The sequence below is a fragment of the Furipterus horrens genome, unplaced genomic scaffold (assembly GCF_987537825.1).
Source record: "Furipterus horrens unplaced genomic scaffold, mFurHor1.1.pri manual_scaffold_11, whole genome shotgun sequence".
NCBI classification, from domain to species: Eukaryota; Metazoa; Chordata; class Mammalia; order Chiroptera; family Furipteridae; genus Furipterus; species Furipterus horrens.
In genome coordinates, this window is record NW_028327181.1 from 28,969,021 (window position 1) to 28,987,184 (window position 18,164).

The 18,164-nt window shown below is 39.1% G+C and overlaps 1 protein-coding gene across 2 annotated transcripts in view; it reads left to right on the top strand.

Moving 5' to 3' along the window:
• The window catches only part of JHY (junctional cadherin complex regulator), a 99,494-nt gene that overhangs the window by 25,092 nt on the left and 56,238 nt on the right, over window positions 1-18,164 (top strand). For both annotated transcript variants that reach the window (XM_090291018.1, XM_090291019.1), the window contains exon 3: window positions 143-662. In XM_090291018.1, the coding sequence (XP_090147144.1) occupies window positions 143-662 (520 nt within the window). The remainder of the gene's footprint in view (window positions 1-142; window positions 663-18,164) is intronic.

Sequence of the window (18,164 nt, forward strand, 5' to 3'; positions counted from 1 at the left end):
TGCCTAAGATATGTCTTTAACATGTCAATAGTAAAAGGAAAATTTATAGAAACAAGATTGATATTGATTTCTAATAAAAATGACCAACTAAATAGAGTAAGTTTATCTTAAGTACTTGACATTTTTTTTCTGCTCTGGGCAGCCAACAGCCAAAAAAAGACAACTACTCAGATCTCCGCTATGACCCAGACTGGAAGAAGAAGAGAGAAGAAGGGCAGTTGTTGAGTGTGGAAGCTTCGCCAGAGTCTCTGGACAGTTCCACAGAAAGTCTGACTTTGGGTCCACTCTACCCTTCCAGGGAGACTTCAGTAGAACTCTCAGGGGGGAAGGGCAAACAGAAAAAGAGCCGACAGAGCCAAGCCTCCTTACTTGGTAGTGAATTTTTGAGCCCAAGCTATGAGGGTGGTGCACGTCCCAGCAAGTCATTATCAGAGTTGAGCAACACTGATCTGGCAGAGAAGTCCAGCAGCCTCTCTCAGTATCTGAAGAGTTCAAGTTCACATAATGAGGTTTTCTTGTCAAGACCACGTGGCCCTCGGCAAAGGAAGTCCAAACAATATTTTGTGGAAAAAAACAAGCTGACTTTGGGATTACCTGCCCCTAAAATGGACTCTTACCTTCAGCTTCACAATAGAAAAAAAGAGGAAACTCACATAGAACAGGTATGTAGCAGCTACTTAAAAATGTTACTAGAGCACCCTCCCTCCTGGGAGCACACCTGTGTTTTTCCCATTCCTCCCCACTGCGTGTTACCTTTACCTTCTCTCTCCTAAGCTCCAAGTGCCCCTTCTTTGGACTCTGTAGTTTGTTTCCTGATCCCATTTCCTCTACCACTTACTTCTGCCTTTGTGACTTTCTAAATAAACTTTCTCTTGTAGTTTGAGTCTTGGCTCTGAATTCTTTCCAGGCCAGAACTCAAATTATAAAGAAAGAAAGAAAAAAAAAAAAAAGTCACCTGAAGCACCAAACTGGAACTTGTCTTTGTTTGAAATGGCTGGATATCGCTTCTTTAAGATAGTGATGACATTTTTAACACCTGGCTAAGTAAACCAAATGCCTTAGACCTTGCCCCTCTTTGAAGAATGAAGGGAATTTTTCTGTAAATTCCTAAGAGCAAAATAAAAGTCATAAATAGTTTATAGTTCTGTAATTGCTATAATTCAATTATTATCTCTAAAATGTTTTCGTTCAAGGAATTACATAATTTTTTTAAACCACACACTCCAGTAGATAAAATACAGGACTGAAGGTTTGATTCCCTGTGTCCGTTGCCTTTTTAGCACTGGTTTTCAACCTTATTAATTGCCCCATACACATTGGAAATGAAAGGACACTTTCAATAACAACGACTCACATACAGAAGTGATTCTCAATCAGATTCTGTATACTTATTGGCTGGCAGTGGGAGGAGGAGGGCAGATACAACATGTTTGTTTGTTTTTTAAAATTCCAACTATTCTATTAGCTTCCCAACTCCCACTGATAATCGCTACACCATCCTTTATTGTCCTATCCTGATTAAACCTTAGTCTCTCCATCTATAAAATTAGAATAATAAATGTCCTCCCTTTCTCATCTAACCATTTTGAAGGTAAATTCTCTCCCAGATGATGGATTCAAAACCTATCGAAGCCAGTAAACTTAGTTCTATTTCATGGGTGCACATATAGATCATATCAACCCGCTGCCTAATGAATATATCTGTGGACACAAGAAGAGAGTGTGGTTGAATCAGAGTACCCACCACCCTTATTGGGGAAACAGCTTGAGATTCATCATCTACTATTGTGGGGTCAATAATAGAAAGAGACGTCATAACATTAAATGGGGTTTCCCCTGGACCTATTCCAAATCTAAATTGGCTGGAGCCTATTTTAACCTGTATTTTCTGATGGAACAAGAGAGATGGGGTGAACATTTGTGATTATTTTCTTGACTTAGAAACTCCTTTTAGAAGGAGCATCTTTCCACTTGCTGATGGCATTCTGCCCAATTCATGACCTGCTTAATAAAGCCAATTAGATATTCAAATTAAAAAAAGAAAAAGAAACTTCTTTTATAGTCTTAAAGAATTATGTCACATTCTTGCTTTTCTAACTAATAATAAAACAAAGGAGTGGGTTTCATATATTTAGCTGAATTATCAAAATAAATATTTAGCTGATTACAAGCAGAGTTTTCAACATTTTGACCCAGTTTTAGATGTTTAATGTACTTTTTTGTTCCATAAAACTGATATGAAATTTTGAATTTTGATTGCTTGTGTAAAATTATAAATAAATTCATAATAAATACGTTTTCATTATTTTAAAATTCATTGTCAAAAGAAGCCAATATAAAAGGAGAGGCAAATAGGCTAAAATAGTTATATTTCTAATAATAAAAGAAAATATTTAATATAAACTTTTATTGCTGATTTCTTGATTGTTAATTTTCAATAGTTATAATTTAATTTACTAAGTCTTATTGGGTTAAGTTGATTGTCAGTGATTCCATAACATAATTTTCATTATGCCAAGGAGGAGACTTTAAAGCATTTCAGGCTTCAATCTTTAAGCTCATGAATATTCTTTGACCATTGACCCTATCCATTGCTTTCTCCAGGTTCAAAGATCTAAGGGCTGATTGCTAATTGTATTCAAAATTGTTTCATAACCATTTCTAACATACATTTTCTTCTTTTTCTATTCTTTTGAAAAGGATAAACATTAGTTGGGCCTAACAATGATATAATGATATGTGTAACTTTTTAAACTACATTATAGCCAGTAGCATGGAATATATTACTTTTAAATAATGATTTATTTAAGAAATATGTAGCCTTACGTGCCCATGAAGATTATATATCCTCCTATGGGCAGGAACTATGATTTGAACTTATTTTTAATCTGCATAGGAACTAGCCTCACATGCTGCAAGGACTCAGTAAATATATGGGAATTGAAAAATACATCTCTTCCATTATATCCCAACCTTATTCTTTTTAGTATGACTTGATGTTTACGTGGGGAAAAAGTTATTCCTAGAGCAGTGGTTTGAAATCCTGGCTGGATATTGGAATCTCCTGAGACACTAAATGTTTAAAAAAGTGATTCTCAGCTTCACCCAGACCAATTTACATCTCTGAATGAGAACTTGAGCATCAGGATTTTTTAAAGACCCTCAGGTGTCTCTGGTGAGAAGAAGCTTTGTTCAAAACAGAGCAGAGGTCTTACCCTTGACTTCACGTTGGAATCACCTGGAAAAGTTTTAAAATGCTGACTCCTTGGTGTGAAGTCCTGAAATTCTCATTTATCTTATTTGGGGTGCCCCATAAGCATGGAGAGTTTTCAGAGCTGGCCAACAATGATCACTGGGCCGGACAGTGGTTCTTAATCATTAGCATGCATAAGCATCTGAGGGCTTGGTAAGCCAGATTGCTGGACTGAACCCAAGGACTTCTGCTTCAGCAGATGTAGGGTTGGGCCCAAGAACCCGAATTTCCTTCATGGTTGCAGATGATGCTCCTTCTGCTATCTGGTCCACACTTTGAGAACTATTGATCTTTTGCTTCTCAAGCTTTAAGGTGCTTATGAACTACCTTGGGATCTTGTGAAAATATTGACTTTGATCCAGTAGGTCTGGGGTGAGACAAGAGCGTGCGTTTCTAACAAGCCCCAGGCGATGCCCTGCTAGTCCACGGAACACACTTTGAATAGCAAGGGCTAGAGTGTAAAAAACGTAAAGCATTTACCAGAAATCTAAAGCCAAAGTGGGGTAATTCAGTACCCACAAAGCATTGGTGATTTGTGTAGTTGTTAGGAGTATTCCTTTGATTGGGGGCTAGGAGGTTTGAAGTTAGGGTGGCAGGTTTGGAGTCTATTGTTTTAGATTAAGCAGCATCCTTCTGGAAGTTTTTCATATTTGAACATCTGTTTTCTCCTTCTAATTTCTTTGAAAGAGATGACAAATGTCTTACAGTTAGGAACATCAAGAGGGTTAATAACATCTATTGTTAAATGAATGAATAAATAAATCTCAATTACCATTACACACAACCAAGAAGACTCAGCTTTTTAATGTTTTGTTTTCTTTTGTTTTGTTTTTTTGCAGGCAGCCATGCCCCTTCCTAAATACCTTAAGACCTTTAAGTAGTGTATTGTATTTAGAAAGATTTGAAAGTGACTGTAAGAAGTTTACAACATCCCAATAAAACTGTCAATTGTTTTCTGAAAACAAAACTTGAAAAGCTGATTATGAAGTTCATATGAAAAAATGGCATGAAGAATAAAGACAGCTCTGGATATTAAAAGTTATGAGACAATATAGCCCTACTAATAGTATAATATATTGTAAAGCCTCAATAATTAAATATTGCGGTAATATTTAATGCATATACTGATAGAAAAATGGAAGAGCAGAATATAAAGTCTAGAAATAGAACCAAATTACATATATGAACATGTAAGATCTACAATTAAGAGTTGATGAAGGCAATAACCCAAATCAGTGAGGAAATCAAGGGTTGTTCAATGAAACAACTGGATAAGGCACCTACGGAAAAATAAAGTTGGGTCCGTACCTCATATCATACGACAAGATAAATTCTAAATGGGTCAAATATGTAATTTTAAAAATTAAACCATAAAAATTATTAAAAACAGGAGAATTATCCCATAGTTGAAATTATTTAAAATCTATAGACAATTTATAACTTTGACTACATAAATATCAAAAACTGCTACAGGAAGAAAGCATTTGAAAGTCAAAATAAAAAGAACAAACCAGGGAAAATATTTCTAATTTATACCACAGGCAGTACACTAATATCTTAAATACCTAAAGAGCTCCTATAAATCCATAAGAAAAAGACCAGTGCTCCAATATAAAAACAAAATAAAAGGTAATTCATAGAAAAGTTAATACATATGTCTATTAAGTATATAAAAGATATTCAACCTCAGTTATTTTAAGAGAAATGAAAATTAATACCACATTGGGATTCTATTTTTTACCTACAATTAAATCAACAAAATTTCCCAAGTTTGATGAACCTATAGGCAAAAAAGTACAATCAAGCTGGTGAGAATAAATTAGTATACCAGTATGGGGGAAATTTTGTTAATATCTATTTAACATATAAATACATACACTCCTTGAGAAAAGAAAGTGTAATGGCTAAGAGTACAAGCTTTGGAGACAGGTGGGTTGTCACTAATACTGCTAGCTGCGTGACCTTGGGCAGGCTGTTACAGTTCTCGGTGCTTCAGTTTCGTCATCTTCTTATTTCGTATGTTTTATTGATTATTCTGTTACAGTTGTCCCAATTTCTTTTCCCTTTGCTCCCCTCCACCCAGCACGCCCCTCCCTCCAGCATCCCACCCCCCTTAGTTCATGTCCATGGGTTGTGCACATAAGTTCTTTGACTTTATTGGTTACTTATGTTCCTTTCCTGTACTATTCTTAATATCCCCCTCTCTATTCTTCACCCTCCTACTATGCTTCTTAATCCCTGCACCATTTCCCTCCATCTCCCCCTCCCCCTCTCAGCCGCCACCCCTCCACATGCTCCCCCTACCTATGATTCTGTTCCCACTCTGGTTGTCTGCTTAGTTTGTTTTTGTTTATATTTTTTAGATTCTGTTGGTAGTTGCGATTTGTTGTCATTTTAATGTTCATAGTTTTTTATCTTCTTTTTCTTAAATAAGTCCCTTTGACATTTCATGTAATAAGGGCTTGGTGATGATGAACTCCTTTAGCTTCACCTTGTCTGGGAAACACTTTATCTGTCCTCCCATTCTAAATGATAGCTTTGCTGGATAGAGTAATCTTGGTTGTATGTCCTTGCCTCTCATCACTTTGAATATTTCCTGCCAATCCCTTCTTGTCTGCAAAGTTTCTTGTGAGAAATCAGCTGATAGTCTTACAGGTACCCTTTTAGGTAACTCTCTGCTTTTCTCTTGCTGTTTTTAAGATTCTCTCTTTATCCTTAACCTTTAGCATTTTAATAATGATGTATCTTGGTGTGGTTCTCTTTGGGTCTAGTTTGGGACTCTCTGTGTTCCTGAACCTGTATGTCTATTTCCTTCACCAAATTTGGAAAGTTTTCCTTCATTATTTTTTCACATAATTTTTCAATTTTTTGCTCTTCCTCTTCTCCTTCTGCTACTCCTATGATTCAGATATTGGCATTTTTGAAGTTATCCCAGAAATTCCTAAGCCTCTCCTCATTTTTTTCAATATTTATGTCCTCATTCTGTACTGGTTGACTGTTTATTTCTTCCTTGTTACCATTTGTTGATTTGAACTGTGGTTTCCTTTCCTTCACCACTAGTTTCATGTGGATTTTCCTTCATTTCACTTAGTATAGCCTTCATTTCTTCCCTGCCATGCCTAATTTTTTCTGTCAAGTCTGTGAGCATCATTATCACCAGTGCTTTGAACTGTATGTCTATTAAGTTGGCTATCTGCTCATCGCTCAGTTCTCCCACCAGAACCTTGATCTGCCCCACTATTGGGCCATACCTCTCTGTCTCCTCATCCTGACAGCTTTCTGTGTTTGCCTCTGTGCCTTAGATAGAGCTTTCACACCTGTTACATTGTAAGGGGCTGAGCCTTAGGTATTTGTCAGTGCTGGTGAGCTGTTTCACCACGTTGTGGCACTGTATGTGGGAGAGGGGTCTGAGATGGGACAGTGCCGCTTGCCCCCAACTCACCCCTTTTCCGGGCACTTCTCCCCCTTCCCATACTAAACAAGCTGCCTCTGTCAAGAGACCAGCAATTTCTTCTTCTGTTCCAATCCCCCACTGGTTTTCACAGTCAGAAGCACTGTGGCTCTATTTTTCCTGGCACTGGAATGGTGAGCTGCGCAATCTCGTCTGGGGCTGGGATCAGTCTAGTTCAGGGCTGGGATTGCTTCCCAGGTTTAAAATGCTTGGCCGCACTTTTCACCGTGGCTACAGTCCCTGTGCTGCTGCCATCAGTGCTGCCACCAGCTACCACTGCTGCTAGCCACACTGCCAGCTGCCATTGCCAAGTGCCACTCCCACAACCACTGCCACATCACCACACCTCGTTTTCTCTGTCCCAGCTCCACCCCTTCTAACTGTCTGGCTGAATATTTCTTCTTTATTTCTTTGTTTGTTGAACTTCCACAGAGTTAGATTTTTGGGATCTTCTGGATTTTTTTAGTTTTGAATTGGTTGTAAATTCTTTCTTAGTTGTGAGGAAGACACAACATGTCCACCTACGCCTCCGTCTTTGCCCTGAATCCAGTTTTCTCATCTTTAAAATGGAGATAATAATAACTCCCTCCTCATATGATTATTAAGAAAGTTGAATAAATGGGTTAATATGTGTAGAATGTATAGATCAATGCTTATAGCAAGCACTAAATAAAGGTTAGCTATTATTATTTTTGTTCAACCCAATACATTCCATGCCTAGGAATTTATCTTCGGTGTATGTGTGCAGTTTTGAAATAAGTCCTGTATAAGATCACTTATTTCATCCTTTTTTATAATAACAAAAGATTGGAAATCACCCAAATGTCTATCATTTGGGGAGTACTTAAGTAAATTATAGTATATCCAAACAACAGAGTACAACTGTGGCTGCTTAAAAAATGAGGATGCCCTGGCCAAGTGGCTCGGTTGAAACATTGTCCCATACCCAAAGGGTTGCGGGTTCAATTCTGGTCAGGAAGCATAACAGGGTTGAGGGTTTGATCCCTATCAGGGCGCATTTGGGAGGTAACCAGTCAATGTTTCCCTCCCCTTTTCCCTCTCCCTCTCAATCTCGCTCTCCCTTCCTCTCTGCCTAAAAGAATCAGTGAACATATCCTGAAGGTGAGGATTTTAAAAAATGAGGATGATCTTTATGAACTGTTACGGACAATTTACCAGGATTTATTATTAAGAGAGAAAAGTATAAAATAGTGTATACAGTGTAAAAACGTGGGGAAGAATAAATATATCTATATATCGGATTTACTTGGCATACATAAAAAACATTGGAAGGATACACAGATGGTTAATTGTACAGGGTGGAGAGGAACAGACAGGAGTGCAACTGTGCATCTGATAGTTTTGAGAGCTCTTAGTTTAGAAGCATGCCTATGTGTTTACAGTACACAGCATTTTGTAGGACCTCTTATAACTTCACACCCCCTGATTGCTCAGTCACCAAAATTGCATTTTTTAAAAAAATTTTTAATGTATTTTATTGATTATATTTTTACAATAATTCTAGTTTTCTCCCCTTTACTCCCCTCCCCCCAGCATCTCCCTCCCCCAGCAATACCCCCCCAAGTCCACACTCCTGGTTCGTGAAAAATAACTATCCCTCCCTCTCAGATATTAAGACCCTTTGTAATCTTGTAAAGGACAATGGGCGAAGGTCTCAAGCTCCTCTAGCTGCTTCAAGCTGGACACGGTCGTCATCCTACCTACCCTTGGGTCCAGAAAACCCTAATAATAGTGGGGGTGTGGAGGGGAGGGTGGCCTTCCCACATGGGGAAGGATCGTGCAGACTCCAGGTCGGTTGGCTGTCTCCGGACAACGGCGTGCTTGGTTTAACAGGCTGGTGTCCTTGTTGTGTTCTGGGGGCAACAGATTTGGTGAAAAGGGTTAAAAGGCATCATTCAATCCATAACTACTAGGTGACAAAAGGCAGGGATTAATTTTTCAGTATCCCACATTAGGGAAAAGAAGGGCTTCTTTGGAGGAAGGTGTGCTAGGCACCTCTCACCTGTCCAAAACCCTTTTGCCCATTATACTTAGTTTGGGCTGAGGGAAATAGTTTAGGTTTCCCCCCTCTCAGACCTCTGGGCCCTTTCTGTCCAAGCCATTAGGATAGAAGAGAGAAACCAGTTTTAAAGTGAAGCCCACAGACCACCCCATTCTTCACCAACCCAGCCATTTAGATCAGCCAAACTGTTGAGTCTCAGGAGGCAGCAATGCAGAGAGGATTAAGTGAGGCTTATGCATACAGACAATCACTCAGGTAATGTGGTCATAGGCTTATGCCCTTTGAAAACAGAAAACACATGTTAATTTATGTAACATAACCCACAAACAAGTCTCTAAATCTGTCAGATTGTCTTATTGGGAAGACATCCAGTTGCAAGGCACTTGACATTCTACTTGCCTGCAATTTGAATATCTTTGATGATATCACAGACATGGTTTAATTTTCAAGTGAAACCATTTTTTAAATGAGAAGAAACTTTTAAGACTGTTAGTTGCCCTCATTTTTAGTCTACTACTGATCATTGTGATTTTCCTTGCATAATGATTTTTCTCCCTAAGATTATCCTCCTTGTCTTTAAAGGGACTACATTAAGTCCATTTTTAATTTATCCTGTTCATTTGCATAAACATAACAAGAGCAGCAAATGATCACTTATGATCTTTAGTTCTGCTTTGCTGGAACTTACGCAAGGAACATTTAGGGTGACCCTCAGTCTGCTCTTCATGGCACAGAAGTTGAGCCACATACCTGGCATTTATCCTTGCCTGTACACACTTGTCCTTTCCAAGTCTTTCTGGTTTTTCATTGTGCCTTATGGTCCCTTCCAGCCATCTTTCAGGAAAACAACCTTCGTTCCTTCCCTGGAAAGATTGCTGTGGACCACACAACCAACCATGGTAACAGGCCTTTTATCTCGCGGGCTTTTATTACCTTTGAAAGTCATTCCCAGTTCCTCAGGGCTTTTTGGTAACAACCTGAGCCCAAGTATGTCTCCTTTAGGCTTGACATTCCAGTCAAAGACTTGGTCAACAAGACCTCTAATAACAACTGGTCATATTAGTTCTATGCAAAGAAACTTATGTCATTACTTACTTGTTTAGAATGCCAAACTCTGGAGGGATCAAATAGGGAGAAAAATATACAACGTGAAGGAAAATCTTTGTCCTAATATTCACTGAACTGGCATTTCCATTCTTCATATTTTCATTTTCCCCCCACTAAAAAAAAATTTTTTTTGTTTGTTTTTCTATTACAGTTGTCTCACTTTTTCCCCCTCTTGCTTCCCTGCTCCCTGCCCCTACCTTCCCTCGCATTCAGTCCCCGGTCAGTTGCCCATGTCCGTGGGTCGTTTATACATGTTTTTTGACTTGACCCTTCCCCTTCTTACCCTCTTCTGTCCCTCCCACCTCCCCCCCTGCTACTGTTAGTCTACTTCTTGTTTACATAACTCTGGTTCAACTTTGCTCATTTGTTTGTGTTGTTCATTAGTTTCCTGTAATAGGTGACAGCATAAGGTATTTTTCTTTCGTTGCCTGGCTTATTTCGCTAAGCATAATTCTCTCTAGTTCCATCCATGTTGTTGCAAATGGTAGAAGTTCCTTCTTTCTTTCTGCTACATAGAACTCCATTGTATAAATGTACCACAGTTTTTTGATCCACTCATCTACAGATGGACATTTAGGTTGTTTCCAGCACTTGGCTATTGTGAATAGTGCTGCTATGAACATTGGAGTGCACAGGTCCTTTTGAATTGGTGTTTCAGGATTTTTCGGATATAATTCTAGCAATGGAATTGCTGGTTCAAAAGGCAGTTCCATTTTTAGTTTTTTGAGGAAATTCCAAACTGTTTTCCATAGTGGCTGCACCAGTCTGCATTCCCACCAGCAATGCACCAGGGTTCCCGTTTCTCCACATCCTCTCCAGCACAAGTTGTTTGTTGATTTGTTGATGATGGCCATTCTGACAGGTGTAAGGTGGTATCTCATTGTGGTTTTTATTTGCATCTCTCTGATGGCTAGTGATGTTGAGCATACTTTCATATGTCTATGGGCCCTCTGTATGTCTTCTTTGGAGAAGTGTTTGTTCAGGTCCTTTGCCCATTTTTTAATTGGGTTGTCTGTCTTGGTGTTGAGTCATATGAGTTCTTTATATATTTTGGAGATCAATCCCTTGTCTGAGATATCATTGGCGAATATATTTTCCCATATGGTTGGTTTCCTTTGCATCTTGCTGATGTTTTCTTTAGCTGAGCAGAAACTCTTTAGTTTGATGTAGTCCCATTTGTTTATTCTTTCCTTTATTTCCCTTGCCTTAGGAGATATATCAGTGAAAATGTTGCTACGTGGGATATCTGAAATTTTCCTGCCTATTTTTTCCTCTAGGACTTTTATGGTATCACGGCTTACATTTAAGTCTTTGATCCATTTTGAGTTTATTCTGGTGTATGGTGTAAGTTGGTGGTCTAGTTTTATTTTTTTGCATGTCCCTGTCCAGTTCTCCCAACACCATTTGTTGAAGAGGCTCTTTTCACTCCATTTGATGTTCTTTCCCCCTTTGTCAAATATTAGTTGACCATATGAACCTGGGTTTATTTCTGGGCTCTCTATTCTGTCCCATTGATCTATATGTCTGTTTTTATGCCAGTACCAGACTGTTTTGATTACTGTGGCCTTGTAGTATAGTTTGATATCAGGTATTGTGATTCCTCCTACTGTGTTCTTCCTCAAAATTGCTGTGGCTATTCGGGGTCTTTTTTGGTTCCATATAAATTTTTGAAGTATTTGTTCTAGGTCTGTGAAATATGTTGCTGGTATTTTAATAGGGATTGCATTGAATCTATAAATTGCTTCGGGTAGTATGGACATTTTAATGATGTTGATTCTTCCCATCCATGAGCATGGTATATACTTCCATTTATTTGTATCTTTTTAAATTTCTTCAGTGTTATGTAGTTTTCTGAGTACAGGTCTTTTACCTCCTTGGTTAAGTTTATTCATAGGTATTTTATTTTTCTTGTTGCTATGGTAAATTGAATTTTTCTTTCAGTTTCTATCTCTGATATTTTATTGTTGGTGTACAGAAATGCCTTTGATTTCTTAATATTGACTTTGTATCCTGCTATTTTGCCGAATTCATTTATTAGGTTGAGTAGTTTTTTTGTGGAGTCTATAGGGTTTTCTATGTACACTATCATGTCATCTGCAAATAATGACAGTTTTACTTCCTCTTTTCCAAGTTGGATGCCTTTTATTTCTCTTTCTTGTCTGATTGCTGTGGCTAGAACTTCCAAGACTATGTTGAATAGGAGTGGAGAGAGCGGACATCCTTGTCTTGTTCCTGATCTCAGGGGGAATGCTCTCAGTTTTTGCCCATTGAGTATGATGTTGGCTTCAGGTTTCTTATATATGGCCTTTATTATGTTGAGGTATGCTCCCTCTATTCCCATTTTGCTGAGAGTTTTTATCATAAATGGGTGTTGTACTTTATCAAATGCTTTTTCTGCATCTATTGATATGATCATGTGGTTTTTGTCTTTCATTTTGTTTATGTGGTGTATTACATTTATTGATTTGCGAATATTAAACCATCCTTGCATCCCTGGGATGAATCCTACTTGATTGTGGTGTATGATCTTTCTAATGTGTGGCTGGATCCAGTTTGCCAATATTTTGTTGAGGATTTTAGCATCTATGTTCATCAGCGATATTGGCCTGTAGTTTTCTTTCTTCCTTGTGTCTTGACCTGGTTTTGGAATTAGGGTTATACTGGCTTCATAGAACGAGTTTGGGAGTCTTCCCTCTTCTTGTATCTTTTGGAATAGTCTGAGGAGGATAGGAGTTAGTTTTTTCCTAAATGTTTTGTAGAATTCACTTGTGAAGCCATCCGGTCCAGGGCTTTTGTGTGCTGGGAGTTTTTTGATTACTGCTTCAATTTCACTAGCTGTTATTGGTCTATTCAGACTTTCTGCTTCTTCTTGATTCAGTTTGGGAAGACTATAGGTTTCCAGGAATTTGTCCATTTCCTCTAGGTTGTCAAATTTCTTGCCATACAGTTGTTCGTAATAATTTCTTATAATCCTTTGTATTTCTGTTGTATCAGTTGTGATTTCTCCTCTTTCGTTTCTGATTTTATTTATTTGGGTCCTCTCTCTTTTTTCTTGATGAGCCTGGTTAAAAGCTTGTCAATTTTGTTTATCTTTTCAAAGAACCAGCTCCTACTTTTGTTGATCTTTTGAATTGTTAGTTTAGACTCTATGTCATTTAATTGTGCTCTGATCTTGATGATTTCCTTCCTTCTACTTGATCTGGGCTTTGCTTGTTGTTCTTCCTCTAGTTCTTGTAGCTGTAGGGTTAAATTTTTTATTAGAGATTCTTCTGGCTTTTTTAGGTAGGCCTGTATTGCTATGAACTTTCCTCTTAGGACTGCTTTCGCTGTATCCCATAGGTTTTGGGTTGTTGTGTGTTCATTATCATTAGTTTCCAGAAACTTTTTGATTTCTTCCTTGATGTCATTGTTAACCCATTCATTATTTAATACCATGTTATTCATTCTCCATGAGTTTGAATGTTTTTGAGTTTTTTCCTGGAGGTTGATTTCCAATTTTAAGCCATTGTGATCTGAGAAGATGCTTGATATAATTTCAATTTTCTTGAATTTGTTAAGGCTTGTTTTGTGTCCTACCATGTGGTCTATCTTTGAAAATGTTCCATGTGCACTTGAGAAGTATGTATATTTTGCTTCTTTGGGGTGAAAACTTCTATATATATCGACTAAGTCCATTTGATCTAGAGTGTTGTTCAGTGCCTCAATATCTTTGGTGTTTCTTTGCTTCGAAGATCTGTCCAGTGTTGACAATGGGGTGTTAAAGTCCCCTACTATGAGTGTGTTGCTGTCTATATCTTTCTTGGAGTCTTTCAAAATTTTCCTTATATATTTGGGTGCTCCTAAGTTGGGTGCATATATATTTATAAGGGTTATATCTTCTTGATGGATTTTTCCCTTAAGTATTATGAAATGCCCTTCTTTGTCTCTTTTTATGGACTTTGCTGTGAAATCTGTTTTGTCTGATATAAGTATTGCTACCCCGACTTTTTTTTCATGTCCATTTGCTTGAAATACTTTTTTCCATCCCTTTACTTTCAGTCTGTGTAGACCTTTTGTTCTAAGGTGGGTCTCTTGTAGACAGCATATATGTGGGTCATTCTTTCTAATCCATTCAGCTACCCTATGTCTTTTAATTGGAGCATTTAATCCATTTACATTTAAGGTTATTACCGATAAGTACTTATTCATTGTCATTTTTCCCCTTTGTACTCGTGTTCTTCTCTGTCTCTCTCTGTTTCTTTATCTTCTTAAAGCAGACCCTTTAGCATCTCTTGCATTGCTGGTTTGGTGGAGATGTATTCTTTTAGCCTTCTTTTGTCTTGGAAGCTCCTTATTTCACCCTCCATTTTGAATGAGAGCTTTGCTGGGTATAGTATTCTAGGTTGTAGGCCTTTGTTTTTCATTGCTTGGAATATTTTTTGCCATTCCCTTCTGGCTTGTAGTGTTTCTGCTGAGAAATCTGATGATAGCCTTATTGGAGCTCCCTTGTATGTTATTAGTTGTTTCTCTCTTGCTGCTTTTAGGATTCTCTCTTTGTCTTTGAATGTTGCCATTTTAATTATGATGTGTCTTGAGGTGGGCCTGTTGGGGTTTATCTTCATTGGGACTCTCTGTGCTTCCTGGATTTGCGTGACTCTTTCTCTCCTCATGTGAGGGAAGTTTTCTGTCATTAGTTTTTCAAAGAGGTTTTCTATCCCTTGCTCTTCTTCTTCTCCTTCTGGAATTCCTATGATACGGATATTATTACATTTCATGTTGTCCTGCAGCTGTCTTAGAACCTCTTCAGTCTCGTTCAGTCTTTTTTCATTTTGTTGCATTGTCTGGGTGTTTTTGTGTACGTTGTCCTCCAGCTTGCTGATCCGATCTTCTGCTTCCTCTAGCCTGCTTTTAATTCCTTCTACTGTGTTCTTCAATTCAGAGATCGTATTCTTCATTTCCTCCTGGCTCTTATTGATAGCTTCTATGTCCTTTTTCATGCTCGTGTAATTCTCTGTGAGTTCCTTGTAGTTTTTCTGGAGTTCCTTGTAGTTTCCGCTGAGCTCATTCAGCTTCTCCATAATCCATGTTTTGAATTCTGTATCTGATATTTTGCTCCCCTCTATTTCATTTAGCACTCTCTCTGGGGAGTCTACCTTTCCTTTTGATGGGGGATTGTTTCTCCATCTCCCCATTTTTGTGATTCCTATTGTTTGTTGGTGCTTTCTTAGAATGATCTGCTCTTCCTGGATCTGCCTCTGGTAGTGTCAGTTCATGTACCAGACTGGCCCTAGGCAGCCTATTGGAGACTTCCAGTGATCTACTGCCTTTGTCTGTCTTCTTTAGTTGTTAATCTACTCAATCTGTGATTAGCCATCAGGCTTAAGGACCGTGGGTGTGGCAGCTTAATTCCTGTAGGCAGGGCTTTTATTTCCCCTTAGTCTGACGCCACTTGGAGGGGAATGGTCTGTCTGCTGTACCTGGGCTGAGTCAGCACTGGCTGGGCCTGGGAGGAGGTTAGTGTAGCTTCCACTTACTCCTCCGCCCTCTTGGATCTCCGTCTGTGTTGTCCTTGATGTTATTTCTTTAATCTGTCGGGTTGTATTTCAGCTACTCTTTGGTGGGTCTTTTTCTCTGGTTAGTTGATTGAGAGTCACTCTGCCCACCTTGTCTTGAGATCTTTTGTGGAGGTGCTGCTAAAACCTAATCACACAACCCAGGCAAGAAACCCACACCCTCCAATATCTCCCCCAACTACAGTCTCGCTATAGGCTGCAAATGAGCCCGTATTAATATACTTGTGGAGATATTGGGACTCTTATTTCATAGGAGAAACAGATAAGAGTTGTTTTAAATGAAGGAAGGGTAATTTTTGAGCTGGAAGTTGATAGAGTAATAATATTAGCAATTGGGATCAAGGTTATGTAAGACAGCAATTAACATTTACACTGTATGTTTGAAAAGGAGGAGAGGGTTACAGTATGGAGTGAGAAAGTGGAAGTGTATAGTATTAGGATTATATAATCTGTATATGCTATATGATTAGCGTGGGAGGAAGGATAGACACAACAGACATCCAGGCAGACAGACAGCCAGAAATTGAAAGAGAGGGCTGAGGAGGTTAGAAGGTAGGAAACAGATTGAGAAAGAATTTTTCAAGAATAAAAATACAGAGTAGAAAATAGCAAGGCAGGAAGGGAGAGAGGAAAGAGAGAGAGAAAGTAGAGAAGAGAAGGGTAGGAGAGAGAACGCAAGAAGAAGGGGAGGAAGAAGAGGGGGGACTGGATTAAAATTCTTTTAAATTATATATTATAAAAAATGATTAGGAGATTAAAACATGATATAAAATTGCAAGATAGAGATAAAGAGAGAATATATAAAGAGAGGAATATGAGATAGGAAAGCAAGAGGATGTGGGAGGAAAAGAGCTCAGAGGAGGGAAGGAAATCAGGAGGAAGAGGAGATACTGGAGAGGGAAAGATTGAAATTGAAGAGTTGACAAAAGATAGAATGAAGGAGAGAAATACAAGAGAGAGAGAAAGAAGTGAGGGGATGGGGTGGGAAGAGAGAAGGGGTAAGAATGGGAGGGTGAAGGGAGAGGGGGATAGATTAGAATTATAATTTGAATATTAACAGATTAGAATATAAAGTGGAATAGGGAGAGAAAGAAAGAGAGAGAGAATATTTATAGGGAGAGAAGGAAAATAAGGGCAAGAGATGAAAGAAAAACGAATGTAGACTGAAGGGGGACAAAATAAAGAAAGAAATTTAATAAAATTGAAGGTGCTTAGTGCAGAGAAAGGAGAGAGAGAGAAAGAGAGATAACTTAAAATTATAAAATTAACTGAGAATAGGATGCAGGGGAGAATGCTAAGGGGAGAGAAGGGAGGGAAGAGGAGGGGAGAAAAGGAGAGAGAATAAGAAAGGACGGGGGGGCAGTTAGAGAAATAAAAGAATGAGAGGATTTTAACTCATTTCAACTTTTAGGCACAGTCTCTGGGTATTTTTGGTTTGTTTGTTTTTTTGTTTTTCCTTGCTTCCTTCCTGAGTCTGCTCCTATTCAAAATTCCATGAGTTTCAAATATTTTCTGGTTGGTTGGCTGGCTGTAGGAGGGTTCTGCTTGATTCTGGGGTTCCTAGTCTTTTTTTCGTGGGCCCAGCGCCACTCTGCTGTGAGCTGCGTTCAGTTGTCCCCTCCTGAGGCGTCCTCAGCCCTCCTCAGGCTTGTCCAGCTACTTCTTCCCCCGTTGGTCCAGCCTGTGCCTGCCAGCAATCCCCGCCCTGCCTCCAGTCCTGTCTCTATTCCCAGGCTACAGCTTCTGCTCGCTTCCCTGTCTATATGCCTGCGCACCCCACCTCTCTCCCTGTCTCAGACCGTCCCTTTGTTCCGCAGGACTCTGGCACAGTCGGTCAAAGCGCCGGGCCCAGTGGCCCTTTCCTGCCCAGGGCCTCTCCCCTAGTCTGGAGCTCTGCAGCGGCTTTCCTGCGTGGGCTCTTCTCCTTGCCCCAAAACTGTCTCTATCCCGAGCTACCGCTTCCGCTGGCTTCCCTGTCTATCGGCCTGCGCGCTCTATCTCCCTCCCCGCCCCAGCACCGTCCCTTTGTTCTGCAGGATTCTAGTGTGGTCGGTCAGCGCAGTGCTCTCCTACCCCGGGGCTCTCCCCCAGCCTGGAGCTCCGAAGCAGCCCTTCCCTGTGGGCCCCTCTCCCCGCCCTAAAACCGTCTCCACTCCAGAATCACCGCCTCCGCTCTCTTCCCTACTTACACGCCCTGCGCGTCCTATTTCTCTTCTTGCATTTTTTTTTTTAATTTTTAAAATTCACAATCTTTTGGCCATTTTTCATAGATCTGTCAATTGTACACTAAAATGTACTGGAAAAGTCACCTTTGAATATACTGTAAGATTTTAGTCACATGATGCATGAAGCCAGGAACTGAATAAAAATGGACACACACTAGAGGGCACCTAAGTATCACATTTGGAAAAAACTTTGCTGGTGAATGCTCAGTGCTTACTTTGATTCATGATCTGTTCAGTAGTTAGGAGGATTTGTCTGAAATTCATTAGAATTTGAGTCAACTTATGATTTATCATTAAAGGAAATCATGTCTTGAAAAATGAGCTACCTTTCTCTTCTATCTTGATTTGAATGTTCCTTTGAAGACTGGTGACGATGAAATTTAGTACTAGCTCTGAAAAGAGCGTTAAGTGCTTTATGCATGTTATTCTTCTCCTTCCCTGTAATTTCTTGGAGAGAAATTACAGATGCTTTACATATGGGATATAGAAAGGTTATTTAACTACCTAGAGTCTTCAAGACAATATAAAGCCATGTAGAGAATCCACTTCCCAT